General features: G+C 33.9%; 1 protein-coding gene across 12 annotated transcripts in view; it reads right to left on the bottom strand.

Annotated features, from left to right (window-relative positions):
• The window catches only part of SMC5 (structural maintenance of chromosomes 5), an 84,108-nt gene that overhangs the window by 18,253 nt on the left and 41,827 nt on the right, over window positions 1–24,028 (bottom strand). For all 12 annotated transcript variants that reach the window (XM_036330871.1, XM_036330868.1, XM_036330872.1 and 9 more), the window contains 9 exons: window positions 20,973–21,228; window positions 18,402–18,556; window positions 14,362–14,475; window positions 9,403–9,497; window positions 8,638–8,770; window positions 5,713–5,886; window positions 5,453–5,622; window positions 3,182–3,305; window positions 2,635–2,757 (listed from right to left, as the gene is read on the bottom strand). In XM_036330871.1, the coding sequence (XP_036186764.1) occupies window positions 2,635–2,757; window positions 3,182–3,305; window positions 5,453–5,622; window positions 5,713–5,886; window positions 8,638–8,770; window positions 9,403–9,497; window positions 14,362–14,475; window positions 18,402–18,556; window positions 20,973–21,228 (1,344 nt within the window). The remainder of the gene's footprint in view (window positions 1–2,634; window positions 2,758–3,181; window positions 3,306–5,452; window positions 5,623–5,712; window positions 5,887–8,637; window positions 8,771–9,402; window positions 9,498–14,361; window positions 14,476–18,401; window positions 18,557–20,972; window positions 21,229–24,028) is intronic.

The following is a 24,028-nucleotide window of genomic DNA, read 5'->3' on the forward strand; positions in this document are numbered from 1 at the left end:
CTGTAGCTTTATAATAAGTCTTAAAATTAGGTGTTGTCATTCAAATGCTTTTTCAGTTTTTGTAAGTCCATTGCATTTTAGAATGAGTTTGCAATTTTCTAAAAACTAAAAACTCTGCTGGGAATTTTAATCAATTTATAGATTTAGGGAAGAAGCAACATTTGAACAAATCCCGAATTTCTGATCTATGAACACAATCAACTGCTCTATTTACGTAAGTCCTATTTTAACTTCTGTCAGCAAAGTTTTAAAGTGTTCAGTATACAGGTCTTGTAAATATGTCCCTAAGTATTTCATTTTTAATGTGATTATACACAGTACTGTTTTTTAAATTATAATTTCCAATTATTCATTGCTAATATATGGAGCCACAACTGATTTTTACATATTGAACTTCAATTTTGCAACCTTGCTAAATTCACTGTATTTTCTGGAAACTGATAGTTTTACAGCAGTGGTTCTGAAATGGGGACATTCTTCCTCCCCAGAGTACATCTGGCAGTGTCTGTAAACAATTAATTGTCATAGCTAAGGTTTGAGGGAGTGTGTACTACTGGCACCTAGCAAGTAGAGACCAGGGATACTGCTAAACATACTACACTTCAACAAAGACCCTTCACAAAAAGAATTACCTAGTCCAAAATGTTTATCTTGCTGAGGTTGAAAACCCTGTTTTAGAAGCTTAATCAAAATGACATATAATTTTTTACAATATTATTTCATAGGTGGTGTTCGTGTCCTTCCATTAAGATCCACATACATATCTGGCTATTTCTTTTGTGATGTTAGCAGTGCAGTTGCAAAGTGACAATATTCTATACACTAATTCCTTCTGCATTTATGATTTGAATTACTTGTTTATCCTAAATAACAGTTTACAGAGGAAAGGAAGGATAAATGCTAAATTCTTTCTTTGCCATTTTTCAAAATGAGCTGGTTCCCTAATATCCTCTAAAGATGACCAATATTATTTTTTAAAAGTATCATTATGAATTCATAGATTAAGATATTTGATGTGTTTCAATCTATTACCACTTCATCTGTGGCAGGAGGAGATTCTTCATGTTCCGAGTCAAGTCATCTTTTAATAACTTCTCTGCTTTCTGGTGTGACAATATAATTGAGGTTAATCTCGGACATTTCTTTCCCTGCTCAGGAATCGGCCATTTCTCCAATGGCCGATTTTAGTGTCCAAAAGTATTTAGAGGCCCAAATCTGGGTCTTTTCAATACACATATCTGGGAAATTTTTTTCTTTTGGAGACAATACATTGAGTTCATTAATTCAACTTAAATATTTCAAGGTTTTGAATATTCCTTTGTTTTATATCTGAATCTTTATTCTCTTATGCTGAAAATCCTAATGACATAACATAATCCCTTATTTGCTTATCCTATAATGTAATATATTCAGAATAATATTACAAACATTATATAACTGAAATAATACAAGTTCTTTTTGTTCTTAATATCAAATTTCTGTTTTTTAAAGTCAACTGAAAGACCTTTTCTCTGTGAGGTTATTGGGAAGTCAAAACAAAGTTAGAGCCCTGACTGGGTGGCTTAGTTGGAGCGATATCCAGTACACCAAAAAGTTGCAGGTTTGATTCCCAGGGCACATACCTAGGTTGTGGATTCGATCCCCAGATGGGGCATGTATGAGAGGCAACTGATCAATGTTTCTCTAAAAAAATAAATCAATAATCATATCCTTGGGTGAGGAAATAAAAAAGATTCCTTTCATTTACTTTTGCTAAGTTAGTTTATCATCTGACTAGTAGTGATTTGTATCCTTCATAATAAAACTATAATCATATGTATGACATATTCTTGAGTTCTGTGAGTCAGTCTAGTAAACTCCTGAACCTGATGAGATCATGGGAACCCTCCAATTTGTAGCCAGTTGGTCAAAACTGCAGGTGGCCTGAGGACCCCTGGAACTTGCAGCTGGTGTCTAAAGTAAGGTCAGTCTTGTTGGGGACTGTGCAGTCTTAACTTGGACAGTCTGATGCCAACTTGGGGTGGTTAATGTGAGAATATATTGTAGTACACCAAATTAAAATACCCTGAAATTTAGCTTTGTTGTATATGTTGTCCATGGGTTTGTTATTATGTGGATTTGAGACTCAAAAACTGTACCAGGTCACTACCATTTTGTTGCCAGCCTTTCTTTGTGTTGTATGTTAACTTAGTACATCCTCCCCTGCACACTATTTCAATTTTTATCATCATTTCACAGACAGTTACAGAAGATTAAATTGCCATAACTATACAATATCACTCTTACTGTTAATTAGAACTCATCTGCAGTGTACTCTGTGAAATGTGCAAATGGCAATTAAAGCTACTATGTTCATGACTATAATTTATGAGTTAATAAGAAAGCAGACAGGGTACTTTAGTTTTCAAGGAACTAAATCAGATATTCTGATTTATCTTTTATGATTATTACCACCATCAAATAACAAATACATAGTAAAGTATTTCAAATATTGCTTCCAAATCAGCAGAATGCATTAAATTTGTAAAATAAACAGAACACAAACTGCATACTGGATATTTTGATATATATTGTTTTCAAACAGATGTGAGGCTAGAACCCAAAAATTAAAAAAAATAGAAGCAAAATATTTACCTCTTTGACACGTAGTTGTGATGATGCAGCCATATAATCTGATTCTAATTTGTTCTTCTCGGAGATCACTGTAGTATTTTGAAGAATTAAATCTACTTTTTGTATATGCAAAGAAGTGCAAATCTAGGAACAAAAACCCGTAAAAGTTTGTTTTTTAATGTATTATTTTTCTTAATGTAAAATTATAAACCATAAAAATATTCATCTGATGTGACTTGGTTATTTTTATAACTATTTCTTACAAGAGAACTTTTAAAACTTTTCCTGTGTATTTATAATTTAGCATAATGAGTGCTTTTAACCAATTTATTATCTTACTAAAGGCCTGATGCACGAAATGCAAGAGTAGGCCTTCCTTCCCCCAGCTGCTGGCACCTGGGACCCGGGCTTCCCTCGGAGCCCCGGTTTGTCCAGAAGGACATCCAGTCTAATTAGTCTATTACACTTTATTATTTGACATTTTTATTATCTATAATAATAAAAGTTAAAAATCTCTTAAGATTTTACTAACTTGTCTTATCTACCTAACATAAAGAAAATGCCTTACCTTGATTAGGTTTGTTAATTCGGTAACAAGTTTTGCTTTTTGAACATTTGTTTCTTTGATTTTGGTATTTGCTTTTCGCTCTTCCTCTTCAAGATTGCAAGTATCCTGTTCCATCAGCTTTAAACTGTAATGACGAAACATATAGTGATGTAGATATCAGTTATACACAAGGATTGAGCCCAAATCCTTGGTCCCCTGCTGTTTTATGAGCTATTTAGCAATGCTACCCAGATGTCTAAACTGCTAGCTTCTAGATTAAACAATCATTTTATGCAACTATGCAGGATCAAAAAGTATTTGTTGAGATATGTATAGGGTGAGGCAAAAGTAGGTTTACAGTTGTTTGTATGGAAAATAATGCAATACTAAATAATAATTCAGGAACAAACATTGTTTTGTGTACTCACAACTATAAACTTACTTTACCACACCCAGTATTGTGTGCCCAGTGTAATCTAGCTAGGCAACCAATGCTAGTGCTAACGGCATAGCATTTGGAGTTACAAATGTGGATCTGAATTTGCTCCTTCCTGCATAACTGGACAAGTTACTCTTCTGGACTTCAGTTTCTTCATCTAAAAATTAAAAATCATAAGAGAACCCCTCCTACAGAACTGTGGTGAAGATGTAAACTATGTAACACACTTATTATCGTGCCTGGCTCATAACTGATACATATTAGTTGTTACTCTTGTTTTCAATATTATTTATAAACACAGTCCCCTCCCTCCCCTTAAGGAGCTTAACAAAAAAACACACCCCATGGCTCAGTGGTGGAGAGCTGACCTATGAACCAGGAGGTCACAGTTCAATTCCAAGTCAGGGCACAAGCCTGGGTTGTGGGCCCCTGTAGGGGGGATGCAGGAGGCAGCCAATCAATGATTCTCTCTCTCCCCCTTTCCTTTCATCTCTGAAATTAACTAAAAAATATATAAAGTTAATACTTTGTTCTTTTTTTTTTTTTAAACATATTTTATTGATTTTTTACAGAGAGGAAGGGAGAGGGATAGAGAGTTAGAAACATCGATGAGAGAGAAACATTGACCAGCCGCCTCCTGCACACCTCCTACTGGGGATGTGCCCGCAACCGAGGTACGTGCCCTTGACCGGAATCGAACCTGGGACCCTTCAGTCCGCAGGCAGACGCTCTATCCACTGAGCCAAACCGGTTTGGCAATACTTTGTTCTTTATTTTAAGATGAATAAAGTAAGGCTCAGAAGCTAAGTTACCTAAGATCACAGATATGAAGTGGTACAAATGCACCAAAGTCTGAATTGTTTCCACTACACTATGTTGCCATTAGGGGATAAAGCAAGAACAAAAGATGGGAGCAATAATAAACAAGAATAAACTAGTTCAGTGGAGTTATAGAGTGTCCTGAATGGTACATGGGGGAGGGTGATGAGTTGGAATGGGTAGAGTGAAACAAGATTTTGGAAAACTTGAAAGCAAGTCTAAGGGAAAGTAGTATTTAAGTAAATTTCATGTAATGGCAGAAAATCACAACAGATATTCTTACATGGGGGTAGGGACATGAAAAGAGAAATTTATAGTATTCTGGAGGCACTGAAGAGAGTAGGGACTAGTCAGGCCACCACTGTAGTATTCCAAAGTGCATAACTGTACATATGAAAAGTCATTTCACTATGAAAATCAACAATACTTTATGAGGAGAAAGTTTAGTTTTAGACAGTATAGCAGCTGCAAAGTAAAGGTTAAGTGTTTGCAGGTGCTTGAATGAAGTGAAGGGTTTAAGTTGAAAAAAGGCTTAAAGTAAAAAAAAAAAAAATTCTAGGCAGTTAGAACTTGTCTTAAGCAACCAAGGTACATTATTAACTTTTAAAATAAAAGTTAATGACATTTGTTTGCTTAAAAAAAATTTTTTTTTCTTAATGCATCTCAAATATGATTCAATTTATGAATGTGTTTATAAACACATACTATATTAGGTCAAGGTAAACTTACAAGCCAATGAGCTATCATTTATTATTAAAGGCTAATTATGTCATTAATATCTATATCTTTATTCTACAGGCAAGAAGTATAAAAGAACAACAACAAAAAGATCTGAGCTATGATGTAGTAAGATATGGGAAAAACCTTGAAACTAAAAGCTAATATTCATTTCCCCTGGTAGTAGGATTAAAGTTTGAGAAAAAAATTATTACAAAATGTGCTTGAGGGAATTATGGTGTCATTCCAGGGTAAACTAATAATATCCCATACTGCTTTGTGTCCCCAGCCACACCCCATGAAACGATACAAAATACCTTCCTAGTTTGGAACTAATTTTTTGTTCCAGTTGTCTTTTCTTGTTTTTTCTTTCAAGAAGCTCCTTCTTTCGTTGTCTGAGTTCATTATCTTTGTGTTCTAGATGTTTGTTCTTCTCACGCAAAGCAATCAACCCTGATTCCACTGCATGCAATTTTCTATTAATTTCCTATGGGATATTCAAAATAGTTAAAGAGCCCTAGTTAAAGTATTATAAATCCAGTTAATATTTTTTTCTAATAAATTAAAAAAAACTAACCTTTAGATGTTCTTCTAGGTGTCTTCTTTGCTCTAGATCCACAGTGACTGTGAGAAACTGGGCTACTTTTAGGGATGTGTTACTAGAAATAACTTTATTTGAATAAACAGAAGTTTTCACCACATACTTTTCTTCTGCTGTATACATTTGTTTTAATCGGGTTTCTTGTATTACCTACAATGTAAAATAAGTATCAGTGCACATCTAATAATAACTGATATATTTAAAAAAAACAAAGAATTAAAAATACAGATCAAATGAATTTTAGATCAAAATATAGTATACAGTTGTTTTTTAAAAACTTATCCAACAGTATTTCTAAAACGGTGGCTGATACATTTTATGTTATTATCTTAGATAACATTAAGAAAATTAGGAGAAACCAAAACAACTAGCAAAGCTAACTATATTCTACTTCGCTATACAATCTCTCCCAACTAAGTGTACTTTCGGAGGTTTATTGTATCTACAGAAAAGATACCAGGACCCATGTGTCCATACATTGAACTGTTATTTCAGGTAAATTACTTACTCTTCCTTCCCCTCAGTTATACTGTTCAAATATACATAATCTTAAATTCAATTCCCGTATAATTTGAGAGAATACTTAATGGAAACACTTTTCAAGGATTTCAGAGACTTAATTTTTGCATTTTGGGGGGATCTTTTTTCTCAAGAACTTATACAAGGAATAGATCTAATAAAGAATACGCTGCTGTAATTCAGTTTCTTTCTAATCTCTAAAGGTTTATTGCCAATACTATTATGGCTTCTCTGCAGAAGTTTATAGTCTAAGTGAAGAGAAAAGACATTTAAGCATCCTAAATTTTATAAACTGGCATCCAATGCTGAATAATTTGGATTAAAGGGAAAGCCTAGAACAGGTTACCCAAGTTTCAGGAAAATAAGTTTTAAATGGGATTGAACTGAGAGATGGTGGGGGAAAGGCATTCCCACCAAAAAGGACATCAAGAACGTCAGCAGAAAATTTAACCAAAGGGGGAAGTATTAGAAATTGAGAATAATTCCATAAGTAGGTTGTAATCATTGTTAGAGAACCTAAAATGTTAAAATTCAATAATAAAGCAAAACTTACACTAAAAAATGTACGGTTAGTCTAGGAAGAAATATAGCTGTTATTGTCATTATCTAGATATGATTGCAGATATAAAGATAAGTAGTTTCCTCAATATAAGTTTATATCTTCTGAAAGATATCCAAAATAATGTCAGGGACTTTACAGTATATGCACATGTCTGAGAAGCATCTCATCATAATTTATAGGTGTTTATATACAATATAGCACCGAGTTGGACAATGAAACAATAAGTATAAGAAATATTCAATGTTTTCAAGGATTTTAAAGATACCATCACCTATATAAAAATAGAGTTTAAGAAAAATATTTGAAAAGAGATGAAGGAAAATATGACTTATTATGAATTAATTTTACTTTCAATGTAAATTATTTGAATTCCAATGCTGTTTCTCTAGTAAAACAGCTCTCTGGGTGACTTAAAATACATGAAAATAATTCAACATGAAGCACTGTTCAAGCAGTAAAACTGAAAGCCCTTACCGAATTTTCTATAGTCTTTTTGCAATAGTAAAGCTACCCTCACCTTCCAACAGCCCTACCTATACCTAAAGTTATGATAGACATTGGTTTGGTTTATGAATATGGTCTTGTCCTTTTTTCTAAACACCGTAGAATTAAGACCAGAGCGCTACACTGGAATAACTGTAAACCAGTTGTTAGAAAATTTTAAACATATTTTCTAATAAAGTCAATATTGTAAGTAATAGTAGGTCTGTAATTGGGTCCTAGATGCTTACAAGTGGTATTAATAGGGCAACTTGGTGTTATGGAAAACCTGTTTTAGAAGAGATTTCTTCCCTGATTCTGCCTGTGATACAAACAACAAATGTGGTTTGGAGCCTTGGAGTTAACTTGTAAGAAGATAATTCTAAACCATGTTGGCAGAATATAGGAACTAAGAGTTCCTTGAGAAACCTGTATGATCTTATCAACCAATGTCACCCAAATAAAATTGCAATTAGTATATTAAAAAAAAGCCTGGAAGGTGGAGGAGGGTGGGAGATAATCAATCAAAAACCTTGTATGCATGTATGCATAAACCCATGGCCACAGATAATAGTGTGTTGAAGGAAGGCTTGGGGGGGGGGGTGGGTGGGGGGGGGGTCAAAGGAGAAAAAAAGGGGACATATGTAATACTTTCAACAATAAAGAATTATAGAAAAGAATGGCTTATCAGGGAGATCACTTTGTAAGTCATATAAAAATCCAACCACTATGCTGTACACAGTAACTAGTATAATATTGAATGTCAACTATAATAGGAAAATAAAAAACAAACATTTTTTTTAAAGAATCCAATGGATTAAAAAAAAGCCTAAGTACTACAATAAGCCAGGAAAATGAGACCCTATTAAGTAAGGACGGTCACTGATATATGAGGTAATCTTAAGTAGAAGCTTTAAGACGGGGAGATTTCACTATATTGAAGCCTACCATCCTGAAGTATAATTTCTCTGAAAGATAATCCAGAATACAAGAACCTAAATGATTAAATCATTAATGTAACGTTTAAACATAGGTCCATCAAGCAAGGCAGAACAGAATCAGGTAAGAGTGCCAGGTATTTCTTTTCAGGATTTAACTTAATGACCCTATAGGTATTATTTATTTACTCTAGGTAACTCCACATCACTCCTGTCATAAAGTACTAGTCAATACTTTAGGTTATATTATGTTTTATGTTATATTCAAAATACAGAATACAAAGATAATTTCTGTGTGGTTAAAAACAACAGAATGATAAAGCTTCTTTAAATTTCTTACCTTTTTTCCTTGAGTGTAAGCTAAGAAAACTTAATAAAACTACCGATTTAGTACTTTCTTACCCGTTCAATTCTTTCTCTGGTCCTTTCAGTTCCTACAGGAACTTCATGAATATGATACTGGCTGCAAAGGTAGCTCATGACAGGAGCAGGTGCATCAAATAATTCTCGCAAGTAAGAGAAAAATCCATATTGTCTGAAAGGAAAAACACCTATTAGATTTTTCTTCTTAAAATATCATTAAAAAAATCTGATGGTTGACAAGTAGCCAATAAATAAGAGTCTTTTCCTTGTGTATTTGTATATTTGAAAATCACTTAAGTGGTTAATAATTGAGATTTATTGCCTTGTCAAGGTTTAATTTTTATATATTTATGATTACAAACTATTAAACTGGTTTTTTTGGACACTTCTATTGATTTTGTATTTAGAATGTCTGCTTACATTCAGAGTTAAGATATTTACTTATTACTGTTTTATAATTGCAATTTTTCCATTTAGTCCTCTGGAAATTATTTTTGCATTATTAAGTGGTGTTTTATCACTTTATTTTCCCAATAATTAACCAAGCATTTTGGTATTTTTAATTAAATAGTCCAATATTATTCCAATGATTTAAAACATCATCATCATATATTAACTATACCATAGTCTGTTCCTGCACCTAGATTTTTCCTTATTTTAGACTTAAGTAGAGATCCTAAAGGGAAATAATACGGCCTATAACAAATATGTGACAAAAAGATAATTAAAATATATTAAAGAGATAAATGACTACTCAATATTTAAAAGGTACAGGTTAGTTCTAATAGTATTTTCAAGACTTACTTTAGTTCATTTAGAGATCTTGAAGGTGCTCTGTCTGCATATGAACTCCTGGGAGCAATAACAGCATTCACTCTTAATTTCTTATTGTCACGAACCTGAATATAAAAAAAGAAAATATTAATTTAATAACCATCTATGCTCAACCAAAATGATTTTTAAAATTAATGTATTCCTACTGGCATTCATGGGATGATCAGAAATTTAAACACTGACAGGGTATTCAATGGTACTTACAAGAAAAATTTTTAGTGATATTGATATTGTAGTTATGTGTTTTTACAAAGAGTCCATTTCTTTTATAATATTCACTGATAAATTCTATGAAACAGTTAAAAAAAAGCAATAATACCAGAACTCTTTCAGGAAATAAGAGGGACATTTCTCAAGTCATTTTATGATACCAGCATCATCTTTTTTTTAAAATTAAATATATTTTTATTGATTTCAGAGAGGAGAGAGAGACTCATTGAATGGCTGCCTCCTGCATGCCTCCTACTGGGGATCGAGCCCACAACCAGGGCATGGGCCCTTGACCGGAATCGGACCCTTCAGTCTGCAGGCTGACACTCTACCCACTGAGCCAAACCGGCTAGGGCAGAATCACTGGTTCTTAAACCTAGTTTCATGAAGAATAGGATACAACATAGTTTCAAAGTATCTCCACATACATAATTACAAGGAGAAAAACAGTTTTGTATAATACTTGTTTTAAAGACAAATTTGTTCTGAGCAACTGATATATTAGGAGACAATTTAAGAAATACATGGATTTCAAATTTGCTTACATGCAATTCTATCTACAAGAAACATGAGGTTTTTCTCTAGGTGAATGCAGAAAACTGCACCCAACTCAACCTAGCTGCTGAGAAATACACGTAATTTGTGCACAAATACAGACACACATACACTCCTCTCAAACATCTACCAGCTACCTCAGGTCACCACATGTATTATGAGCCCTATCCAACCACATTTGCTGTTGCAGCTTTCTATCCAACTTTAGATAAGCGCTTTCAATTGTTTGACCCACTATACCAGCGATGGCGAACCTATGACACACGTGTCAGAGGTGACACACGACCTCATTTTTTTTGGTTGATTTTTCTTTGTTAAATGGCATTTAAATATATAAAATAAATATCAAAAATATAAGTTTTTGTTTTACTATGGTTGCAAATATCAAAATATTTCTATGTGACACGGCACCAGAGTTAAGTTAGGGTTTTTCAAAATGCTGACACGCCGAGCTCAAAAGGTTCGCCATCACTGCACTATACCCTTCCAAGGCCTGCTTCCACAAGCTAGCTTCAGGTCTTTCTAAAAACAAAGTACATATTTATTGTATTTGTATATTTCTTGACAATCTTAAATGTGTAAAACTATGCTGTCATTTTTCTCTCCATAGGCCCAATGGGCTTCTATTGTATAATTTTGCATAACATAATGATTTTTAGGAATGAACATATTGGGTTATAGCAAAACTGACTACTCTGCAATGGAGAAATAATAAAGCAAACAGGGAAAATGCAAGTAATTAGTGAATCTGGGTAAAAGGTATACAGAATTTCCATGTATACTCCTGCATATTTTCTGTAAGTTTAAGGTTACATCAAAATAAAATTTTATTATCCCTTTGCGGTCATTTGTCTACTCCCCGCTACCGAAGCTTTTTTACCGTTCCGGTCGTATGTCTGCTTTCAGCCACCACAGCAAGGAACCGTACGAATCTTAACTCCATTCATGTATCAGTTCATAATTTCTCTGAAAGCTCTTAAGTGTCTAAGCGACCTTGTCACGAACCAAAACATTGCCCCGACAAATCGAAACTCAATATAAACAAACGTGGTCGTTCCACACTCTCCATGCAAAACACCGTGGCGAGTCAGTCGCCTTTTGAGAGTGAAGAAATAGACAAGCTCCGGAGATACTTCGCAGAATTTCAAATAAAGCTTTACAAATTACGTTTAACTGTAATTAGGCATTCTCGCTTGTTAAGATATTTCAAAATAATACTCCAAAATGGCAAAAAGAAAGTTACCGAAAGAAGTGTACTGCGAATCTGAAAGTAATGATGAAGAGTTTTATTTTGGCACCTTGAATACTGACTCTGACGTAGAAAGTGATAACGTTTGTAGTGATTCTACTAGTAGTGACATAGTTCCAAAAAAGAATTAATAAATCTTGTTTATCCTTCATAATCTTGCATGTTATGTATCACTGCTCTTTTTTTTTTAAATATATTTTATTGATATTTTACAGAGAGGAAGGGAGAGAGATAGAGAGTTAGAAACATCGATGAGAGAGAAACATCGATCAGCTGCCTCCTGCACATCTCCTACTGGGGATATGCCCGCAACCCAGGCACATGCCCTTGACCGGAATCGAACCTGGGACCTTTCAGTCCACAGGCTGACGCTCTATCCACTGAGCCAAACCGGTTTCGGCATCACTGCTCTTTCAATGGAAATTAATTCCGACCAGTACGACACCCATGTCCAAATTTAATACAACCACAAAGGGTTAAAAAGAAATAGAAGGTATAGATTCATACTGATTCTTATTTATGTTTGTAAAATATACTGCTTTAGTGGTTACTCTAAATAAAAGAATTATACAAAGAGAAAATAATTTCCTTTTCAATTCTCATTACAGGAAGAAAACTGCTGTATAACTCCTTATTATCTCCCCCTCCCTTTTTAAAAAGTATCCTGTTCTCTGCTTTCAGTAAGAAACAGTACAGATCTAGCACTAACATTGTTTTTATCATTATTGTTGTGCAAACTGTTTTCTAATTTTGCAGTAATATTAAACTCCCTTTCAGAATATTTTGAGTAATAAAAAGTGAAGTGAGTTAGCCCTGGCCGGTGTGAGTCAGTTGGTTGGATGTTGTCCTGAGCACTGAAAAGGTTGCCGGTTTGATTTCCAGTCAAAGCACACGCCCAGGTTGCAGGTTCAATTCCCAGTAGGGAGCATGGAGGAGGCAACTGATCAATGTCTTGTTCTCATATTGATGTTTCTCTCTCTCTCTCTCCCTCCCCCTATCTCTCTAAAAATCAATAATATATATTTTAAAAAGTGAAGTGATTTAAATAAAAAAATAATAGTTCTCCCTGGCCAGTGGGCATCATCCCATGCACGGAGTGTGCAGGAGGCAACCAACTGATGTCTCGATCTCACAATGATGTTTCTCTCTCTCTCGAAATTAAAAAGAGAAATCTTTTTTTAAAAAGTAGCACTACATGTTGGGATGGTAGTGCACAGTAGTATATGAAGTGGCAAAAACTGTGAAGATGGTTTGTAAATTACTAAAAAGATGGGAAATGTACTTTAGTACATACAATAAATTTCACAATTAAAAATACATAAAGGCCCTAGTTGGTTTGGCTCAGTGGATAGAGTGTTGGCCTGTGGACTGAAAGGTCCCAGGTTCAATTCCGGTCAAGGGCACATGCCTGGGTTGTGGGCATGCAGGAGGCAGCTGATCAATGGTTCTTTCTCATCACTGATGTTTCTATCTCTCTTTCCTTCTCCCTTCCTCTCTGAAATCAATGAAATATATTTTTAAAAAATACATAAAAAGTCATACATGTAAGAGGAAGTTCTGGTCTTATTGATGAGACCCTTTGTAAAGTTCATTGCTAACAGCACAAGAAAAAAATAATAAAGGTCTAATTTTTAGGAACTTAAATTATCAATACACAGTTCATATCTTTAGCACAGAGGAAGCATGTGTTTTTGAGGCAAAGCAGGGTACTCAGAATTGGCTAAGCTGGTGACTTTCAAACTGGAAATCCTCTTACTATGTGGTGCGCCCTTCACAATATGTGGTGTGTCACAGACTTGTAACCCAAGCAACCTACTTCTTGAATGAGCTCTGACACTAGAACACTAACTCACTGGGTCAGGCTTAAATTAGTCCTAAAATACACAAATGTTTAACAAAGTACATTTTATAATTTCATACATTTAATCTTTTTATGCAGTCACCATATATTCACATTCCCTACCAACTCCCGAAAGAGATGGAGGACAATATGTTAAAAGCCAAAGCAAGAAATTTTTCTAATCTAATCTACTCACTTGTGTACCAGACAAATAGAGGCCCACTTGAGCTGATTTAGGGTCTTGTCCTCGCTTAAGACTCACTAGCAAAGGTTTAAACAAACAAAATCTTTCTGGGGCTTTAAAAGAAGTAGATGGCATATGCAAAAGAAAAAGAAATCTTACTGACAGGATATAATAGCATATATAGCTAACAATATATACTATACAGCCATATAATAATATACACATAATAAATACAATAGCTAACAAGCACTAGCTAATACTTTTTCATTTAATCCTCACAAAAATATTTTGAAGTAGATAGTATTATCTCCATTTTAGAGTTGAGGAAACTAAGGCTCATATTTAGGCAACTTGCCCAAGTTAGTATCAAAGTCAGAATTCAAATCCTGGCAGCCGTGGAGGCTATGTTCTTAACTCCTAAGCTATGCTACCTTTCAGTGGCTTAGAGTCTTGGTTAGTGGTGTTTTCTAGCCAGATACAGGAATCTCATTTTTTGAAGATTTATTTATATCAAACAATAACATCAGATTGATTTCCCATTCAAAGATAAACTAAGTTCATTCTAATATAGTTTCCAAAAGGATGTTCAAGACCAAAAGTCCATCATTATGATGTTTCTATCTTTTTAGACAATGTCACAGAATTACTCTTCATATTAATTCCAAATGTTAATTTCAAAATTGTGTATCACAGAGGGGAGTATAGGCTGTTTTTCCTCTTAGAAAACAAATTCATTTCCCAATAACGGCATAGATAGGACAGAAATTAGTAAGAGTTGCTCACACTAGAGTTACTGCTGGTAAAATCAGCCATTATCACTTTTTGCTCTAGTTTAAATTTTAAAATCACTGGAAGTGTCAAGTGAGTCAAAATATGTTAGTTTATACTTGCCTCTTTGAGGAAAACCTCCATATCTTCTTGACTCTCAAATACAAAGGCTCTCAAGTCATTTGATGGAATATGATTTTCAATATATTTGGCATTTTTATTATCTTTCATATTGATCTAAAGAAAACAAAGAGAAAAAATAAGTTGATTTTCATGAAACCCAGATTACTAGAAAATAATCACGTTTATCATAGATTTAATTAGATTAAATTTGATGACTGAGAAAAAGGGAGACCAAAAAACCCCCAAAAAACAAAACAACTTGGTATTGAAGGGTCAACATTGTAAAACATCTATTTAATCTAAATTATTACCCAGAAACATCCAATACATCATAAAATGAAAGCTAAGACTTGAATAGTACCTGGTGCATACTGGTTTTGGTATTATATAATAATAAAGTTCCTTTCTGGTCAACTCATTGAAAACACTGAAAGTCTTAGATTGTGATCTGTAAGTAAAAACATTTCTCATCTGTCCCCAAACTTTTTTCTTCCTCATCTTTAAGAGGAATTAATATTATACATGGCAATAACTGGTACAAAAACACAAATAACTGAATAAAATTATGAAAATGAAAAAAACTAGCTATGGATTATAACTATTAGTAGTGTCTTCAGGAGATACCCAAGGCTAGTACCACTACAACATAAAAACTTAATCATTTATTTAAAAATACCAGCTAATTAGACATTTCTGCATGCTGAGACTCAATGGTATTTGATGATACAAAGATAGGTCAGGAAAAATTTTCAAGAATTCAATCTATCACAAATGATAAATATAATGAAAAGCACAGTACAACAGAGGTATATAAAAATGCTATCTAGGAAATTTAAAGGGAGAGATTAGCTCCAGCAGATGGAAATCAGCTTTCTTAAAATAAATAAATAAATAAATAAATAAATAAATAAATAAATAAATAAATAAATAAATAAAAGGCTTTATAAATATATAAAATGCAGCACAGTAGTTAAAAGCCAAGATGTGACATCTGGGGTCAGACAGATGCCACTTTAAATCCTGTGCATAACCTTGAACTAAAATCTCTGAAAACTTTAGTTATTTCATCCTATAAATGGGTAAAGTAAATCAGCCTATACCTCATAGGAATAAATGTGAATTAAAAGAGATACAATAAAAAATTAGTGCAGCACTTGTTACATAAATGCTGTCTAATATCACTATTTTAAATTACAGGATATCAATAGTATGGAAAAATGGAGAAAGATACACAATCAAACAAAATAAATTGAACACCACATAAAATACTACTCCCTGGACATCAACACTAAAAACATTTAGTGTCTATTTCTTCACAATTTTTTTTTTTTGGGGGGGGGCACCAAATTACATTATTGGAAAGAATAGCACAATTGAAAGAAAATGTATGTGGATATTTGCTCCAACTTATAGAAAGAGTAAGCAAAAGTAACCCCAATACGACTATAGGAAGTAGAAATTTTTTTTATAGCTATCAATAAGCGACCTACAACTTAGCTCTCATCATCATTCTCTCCCAGGGTGCGCTAGTCAGAGATACTCTGTTATGTCAGATTCTGGATCTCTCTTCTTGTGTAAGTTGGTTACATGGTCATTCAAATCTTTGATGGGTTTCACTTGCTAATTTAGGTAGTACTTCTAAAGGAAGTCACAGAAGTGGGGAAGGGGGGCAGTTATTCACTGGCCAGTTTGTTCACTTCCAGTAGTGACTGATTTGCACTTTTTTTCAAGTGTAATGCATACTCCCACTGCATTCATGGTCTGGTCTCCTGATATCCAGAAGGAAGATTTGGCCACCTTGTTGGCTCTGCGGCTTATCAGTTTCTTAGCATGCTCCTTCTCATAAGATTGGTGAAGAAAATATTTGGTAAAGTTCTCCAAAGCCACATCTTCTTAGTCACAGTAGTAAGACAGACAGGTAGACATAGGAAGTGTATGTAGCACTCCAAGATGATCTGGTGGTTAATGACAGCATTCTGTTTCACAATTTTTAAAAATGAAATCTTTCTATACATCCTATTCTGTAGTCTTTTTAATAATTCATTAACATGCCACAAATGTCCTTTTATGTAAGTAGAGCCTGCAGCAACATTTTTAATGGCTACATAGTATTCTAATATAAGGACATAGAGTAATTCACGTAACTAACAATATCTTTGAAAACTTTGTTCTTTTGCCCCATCGTTCTGCTATTATAAACACTACTGTGGAATATAAGTGTAAAAACATTTTCCCACATTTTTCCAATTCATTATTGAAATTGTTAGAAATAACTCATGAAATCTGATTGCTAATTGACAAGTTATGTGACTAAAATTTTAAGTTTACATATTGTTAACTTGCTTATGAAGATGGGTGCATTTCAACTTAATCTGGAAGGGTTAAGTGTGTATGGGAATACATTTGGAAGAAAGTGGTAGAAAAGGTGAAGGGTTATTCTAGGAAGGGTAAAAAAGCAGAGTCTATCATTGTATCTCAAAGATTTGTAAAATGACAATATATGCCAGCTAGTAATCCAAGTTAGTGATAGGCCACTATTAAAAAACCAAGTGACGAGAGGATAAAATATCTAATAAAGTTCGAAAGTACTATTTTGAAATTGGCATTTTAATAAAAATGTGTTGACAATCACACTTGACTGTAACTTATATTTAGGATCACAATATTTTTCCTTTTTAAAAAAATATGTTTTTATTGATTTTAGAGAGAGGAAGGGAGAGGGAAAGAGAGGCAGACACATTGATGAGAGAAACATCAACATTGTTCGACTGCCTCCTGCATGCCCCCTACTGGGGATCGAGCCCACAACCCGGGCATGTGCCCTGACCAGGAATCGAACCAGTGACATCTTGGTGCATGGGTCAAAGCTCAACCACTGAGGCACACGGGCCAGGCACAATATTTTCTCCCAGTCCTTACCAAATCAATCAAATGGTACCTGGGTCCAAAATAGATATTCCCTTCTTGATCTACCAAAAATAGTCTAAATGATATACATCTTAACAAGAAAAGAATACAGTATTATGCATATTAATTTTGCTAATGTAATATAAGATGTAATGTTAAAAACTATATGAAATGATTTTTAATAAAGTATAACACAATCATAAGTTTTGGAAAATAGAACTTTTCATGAATCCTGCAAGGATCTATACTACATTCTTTTCTAAAGTACAAGAAATTATCTAACAAAAACAATCCTTAAGTTTATATTATGTATGTATAGCTATCATTACCAAAGAATGTGGATTTTACTTTTTGTGACCAAACTTATTATTTTAAATTTTACATGTAAATCTTCCTGTTAAACCCATGGCCACACTTCATTAGATGATTTACTAAATATAGCTCATCCTATTCTTGATGACCCATTATCACCAATAAGAACTATCAAAAGGCATGGATCTAGAGACATGGAAGCATGGAACAGAGTATGGAATCTCGGAGGGAAGGTAATCAACCAAAGACCTTGAATGCATAACCCAAGGACCCAGGACCTGGGGCGGGCTGGAGGAATCAATGGAGGAAAAAAGGGAACATGTGTAATACTTTCAACAATAAAGATTTTTTAAAAAGAGCTAAGAAATGTTTATGAGGTCAATAAACTGTTGGTTTCACTCTCAGAATCTTCATAATGCTCTGTTTCTGTAGCAAATGATTTTCTTGTCTACCTTCTGTCAGGTACCTTATATCAACATGTATTTACAGCAGTTTTCTACCCCTTTGGCAGCATTTAATCTACTGCCTGCTATGACCTAAGAATAGCAATTACAGAAGGAACCAGCTAACCACGCTAACTTTATACACAGTTCTTAGTCAATAAAGTGCCATTTTCATATTTCTTTCTAGAAAAAGTTCACAGGTGTATTGATCAAGGGCCCTTTAAAAAGCCTATGTATGGATTTAGCAGTATACCAGCTGCTGCAAGTCTGATAATGAAAAAACCAGGGGTATAAATAAGACTAAGAATTCTTAAAACAACAAAAATCTATGATTACAATAATAAAAATAACAGGTTCTACATAAACAAAAGCTCTTACCATGAGCATTATGGGCTCATAGACTCTTTGCTTAAATTTGTCTCTGTTATTTCTCAGCCATAAAACAGCATCATATGTATCACGATATCTCTGTCTCAGCTTATCTTCCTTTTGATTCATAAGATTGTCAAATTGTACAATTTGATCATTGACACCTAAAATTGAAAATTGAAAAATGAAACAAAATATTGTTACCCTGAAAACTTTTATTAGTAAAATAATCTATTAATAATATAAAAAAATATCTTAGATCCACAAATTACAAACACCACTTAGCAAGTACCCAGTACAGAAAGACCCATCCATAATAAAACATTCTCAAATTTCCAAATACTTGGAATAAAAGGCGATTAAGCTATCAAAAATAAAAATAATAAAAATAGGTCAGATAAAAAGGAATGAGAAAACATTAGCCTTCCAATCAGAAGACAATCACAATAGGCGTTCAAAATTGAGAAAAATTATTTTTAACTTACCATTATATATACAACATTGAAGAAAAGGGATAATGAAAAAGATATTTTCTAGGATATTAAGATTCTAAAATTAATTCCCTAGTAACCCTTCTTAGGAGGTTACCTGAAGATGTATTCTAACAAAATAAGGGAATAATGTAGGCAAAAAAACTCCCACAAAAACAGGAGACATGAAATTCAGAAATAGCTTTATCCAACACAGAAAAGGATCTGAGAAAAATTCCAGATGACTGCCATGCAGAAGGCGTTGAAAACAATCAGTTTAGAAAGGACAAGGATGACAGGCTCCAGAACACAAGAGAATGCCTGATAAGATAGGTTGGTATTTTTTTTTCAATTTAAGAAAATGCTAAAACAAATGGTGCTTAAAAAGGTAAAGTATAACCTTTAAAAACGCTATCAATGAAAGGAAATTAAATCATAATACAATACTATGAACCAGTTTCATTGTAATAATATGAATAATACTTAATATTTCTAGCTTAAGAGTTAACCCATAAACAGAGCACATAAAACTTGATTGTTTAATAATTAATTCAACATAATTAATGATTAATAACTTCTCCACAAAATGTTTTCAGCCTTAACAATATAAAAACCAGAGTATAGATTAGAGAATTTAGAAGAAAGGAGGAAAGTAAAAAGAAAGGATGGGAGTACTAGTATTTTTAGCTTACAGTATACATTCAAGAAATAGTGACAACTGTTAAATGACAAAAAGAAAAATTATTCATAATACATATTAAATTTTAATGATTAATAACTAATAATAATCTCATTTGAGGAACTACAATAATAGGGAGGGGATTTATGAGCTTAAGCCTCATCTAAAGTAACAAAATATTAAGAGAAGATGTCTAAATATTACATGATCTCACTTAAATGTGAAATGTAATTGAGTATAATAAACTGACAAAATAGGTCCAAAGGCATGGATGCATAGGATAGATAGATCTCAGAGGGGAGTAGGGTGAGACATAAGAAGAGATTAACCAAAGAACTTATATACATACTAGAAGCCTGATGCACAAAATTCATGCACAGGCAGGGTCCCTAGGCCTGGCCAGCAATCAGGGCTGATTGGGCCCGTCTTCCCCTGGCTGCCAGCCGGGGCCTTCCATCGTTCTACGCTGCCTCCTGGTGGTCAGCGCATGTCATAACAAGCAAACTCCCAGTAGGTCGTACTCCCAAGGGGACAATTTGCATATTAGCCTTTTACTATATAGGATTTGCGTAGCCTATGGACACAGACAATAATGTGGTGAAGGCCTGGGGTGGGGCAGGGGCTGAGTGTAGGAGGGTAAAGGGGGAGGGATGGGGAATAGCTGTAATAATGCCAACAATAAAAAAAAGTCTAAAATTGACAAATTAAGCTATGGTGAAAAAAGAATATGCTGAAAATACAGGAAGGACTATTAGAAAAAATTGTTGAAATAGTTAAAAGTGCTTATTCTTGAGAGGGGTCTGGAGGTTAGCAACATGTTGGGCCTCCCTTCTGTTCTAGTTTTCTTTGTTTTTTAACTATACACATTGAATACTTTGATAAATATATAAAAATGGGTGCTTTTTGAAAAACTGATCTTATACTAGTATATATAGAGCAAAACGAATATGACATATCCTCTATTTGAATAATGCTATAGATCTATCCACATAGTCTACACGCAAGCATGTCAAACTAGTGGCCAGAGGGCTGCATGCCTCGTTTATCGCGAGTTTGACATGCTTTGAAGGAAAGAAAAGCAAAGATATAACTGGACAGGCTTCAAGGATGGAAAGTTTATGAAGGCTAGAATAAAAAGCTTAAATGTGATATGAGAAATAATAGTGAGTGACTTTGTAAAGAAAGCAAAGCAGTTTTAGAGAATTAAATAAACTGACATAATCTGATTTAAGACAATGGCCAGCCACTGGCAAATGATACATGATAGCCATAGGTAATTAAGGCACTAAGTTTGAAGAACTGAGCTGAGCTTCCTCAACAGGGAGATCTGAATATTGAAAGACATGGTATCAGGGGGGAAAAAGAAAGCCCATCATCAGATATAGCTCCATTTTATAAACATCGCTTCATCCTAAGTTTAATAAAACTTACTCTTTTTCTCCTTCTCTAGAGTTTCCCTCTCTTTAAGCTTATCAATTATCTCGCTTTCACATGATTCCTTTTCATCTTGAACTCGTCTCAGATCATTTGTAATGTCATCGATCTGGGGTTGAAGATTCACACAGTTTTCTGTGGTCCTCAGTTCATTTTGCAAATCTTCTATCATTTTTCGGGTATTACTTATTCTCCTCTGTCGGTCAAGCTCTGCATTTTGTTTTACTGTTAAAGCCTGCTGAAGTTCCTCAATCTAATAAAACAAAAGACGGTTAGTACTGGAGATGGTTTTTTTTCTCCTAGTTTATAAGGCTTTTATAGTAATATAGTTTTTAAAATGTCAACAATCTAAGAACATGATTGTTTTACTCACTAAAACTTATCCTGCTCGAATTAGACTGTTACTCTTACCAGGTTATTTATATCTTTACTTGTTCACTAATACATCCTAAGTACCTAGAGCAGTGTTTAACATATAGTTAACCTTCATTAAGTATTTGCTGAATAAACAAATTATTTATAAAGCCAACCGAATATCTAGAAAGCATGTATTTACTTTCTAGATATTTATAGGAAGTAAATACATGCTTCATTCAGATCCTAACACTGAAATTAAGAGACACACAATATGATACTTTGAATAAAGTTAATAATAGAAATGATGATTATTTTACCCTATTAATTTTAAACTAAACTATTTTCTTCCAACAAAATTATTTTCTACTAACACTTCAAATTAATTGTGAGATTTTTAAACATCGACCTATATATTTAGATTTGTTAACTTACATTCAGGGTAAATTCTTTTTTTTAAAAAACCTCTATCATATAAGTTGTTAGTGAAATTTTTGTCAAAACCAGACATAGTCTATCTAAGACAGAGTTAAGATTTTAAGACACACACACATAAACATAAATACACACTTATGCACCCACTTTATTAAATAAAATAGAATTTTATATCAAAATAGACAAGGCTAACACAACTCATAATTTGCCTATTAGCTCACTTTCTTTTCAAGTCACATTTATTCTCTCCTCATTATAAAATAACATACTGATTATAGAAAATATGGAAAATACAAAAATCTATAATCTTGCGTATTAACCAGGAGGTCAGGGTTTAGTTTCCTTCAGGGCACATGCCCATGTTGTGGGCTTGATCCCCAATAGGGGGCATGAAAGAGGCAACCAATCAATGATCTTTCTCATCACTGATGTTTCTCTCTCCCTCTTCCTTCCTCTTTGAAATCAACAGAGATATATTTTTAAAAATCTATATATAATCTTAATGTGTTTACACATTTCATTTTATTGCCTATCTATAGAACATATTTTACTAAATGGCATGACTAAAAACATAGTAAGAGCAGTTTCTCATTATCCTCATATGTCCTTGCAAAATAAAATTCTAATACGTACATAATGTCCTGTTATATGGACATCTACATTTTACATTTCACTATTGTTGGAATGGGTTGGTATCAACTTCTTCTTCCTAAAAACTTAGCTTTGGAAGAGTTAAGATAATAAACAAAACATATGCCAAAATCCCCTCTCCTACACCAATGCACAGGAGAAAAAAATATTTGAAAAATTAGGTTATATATCTGAAAATTAACAATATTCAATGGGTCTAAAAGAAGAAAGCAAACAAGAAGCCATAGAGTTCAGCCAGGGAAGTCCAAGCCATTCAGGAGAATAAATAGGCATATCATAGAAGAGAGGCATAGAATTAAGAATCACCAAACACATGAGGAAGTCCAATTCCATGAAAAACAAGAAATTTAAAATAATCTTGCCCTCTCAGCAAAATGGAGACATCTTAGGTACCAAAAAATCATCCAAGAAACTACAATGACTAATCCCATTATACCCATGTTTATTAGCTCTGGCACATTAAGTTCAAGATTCCTAGATCACCAATTTCACTAGGATACCATTTCTATTCTACTATCTTCCATTTCTCTTTTTGTACTAACTAAAATTTGGCTATTCCTGACATGCTTCTCCCTAGAGCCCTCTGAACTGTGACCTTTTCCTTCCATAATCCTTCAGAGTACTTTAGGACTCAAGAGGTGAGGAAGGTGTCCTGATTAATCTCCACTATACTGCTTCCTCCATTAACAGCCCCACTTCAGTTCCTTTGAAGACCATGTGATAAGACTTTAACACCATCATCTTTGTTGCTGGGTTATTACCTACCTCCCTCAGAATTCTTCCTTACCCTCTTCATTCAGTGATGACTTTAGTACCAGACTGACTCATTGTCGTCCTCTCCATCATTATGTCTGTCATGAGACTTCAACATACATACAGAAAAATAAATCTAACTCTTTGGCCTCTAAGTGTTCCTTGACTTCAACTTCAGCATCTTTATATATATATATAATTGATTTCAGAGAGGAAGGGAGTGAGAGATAAATATCTATGATGAGAGAGAACCATTGATTGGCTGCCTCCTGCATGCCCCCTGCCGGGGATCAAGCCCGCAACCCTGGCATAAGCCCTTGACCGGAAATGAACCCGGGACTCTTCAGGACGCAGGCCAACACTCTATCCACTGAGCCAAACCAGCTAGGGCAACTTCACCCATTTTACCTAAAACCTTCCTCCCTCATCCACCTTCTTTTACCGTTACATGTGTATCTCCCTAAAACATACTACTTCTGAAAACTCTATATCCACAATCCTACTCTTTGATCACCATTTCCTTTCCTTCCATTTTATTTGCTATAGTATTCCTATTCCAACCATCCTTTGACCCCCATATGGTCCTACAATCCATTGACCTTAGTACCTTTTAAAAAAATCCATCACTTCTTTCCTTAACCTGCTGAGGTTCCAGAACCCTCCACTATAACCACTCCCTTGCAAAGACCTATCAACACACCACTAATCCTATTATCACACTGGCCAGGAGAAAGCCTAGTTCTTTTTAAACTTAACTATATACCTTCTATCTACTAGTATCTGTATTTAAGCAATTAAACTAATTGAAGAAATCTCTAAAACCGGCCACACTTTAAATTAATGGCCACAAAACTTAAATA

Source organism: Myotis myotis, unplaced genomic scaffold (genome assembly GCF_014108235.1).
Source record: "Myotis myotis isolate mMyoMyo1 unplaced genomic scaffold, mMyoMyo1.p scaffold_m19_p_12, whole genome shotgun sequence".
NCBI classification, from domain to species: Eukaryota; Metazoa; Chordata; class Mammalia; order Chiroptera; family Vespertilionidae; genus Myotis; species Myotis myotis.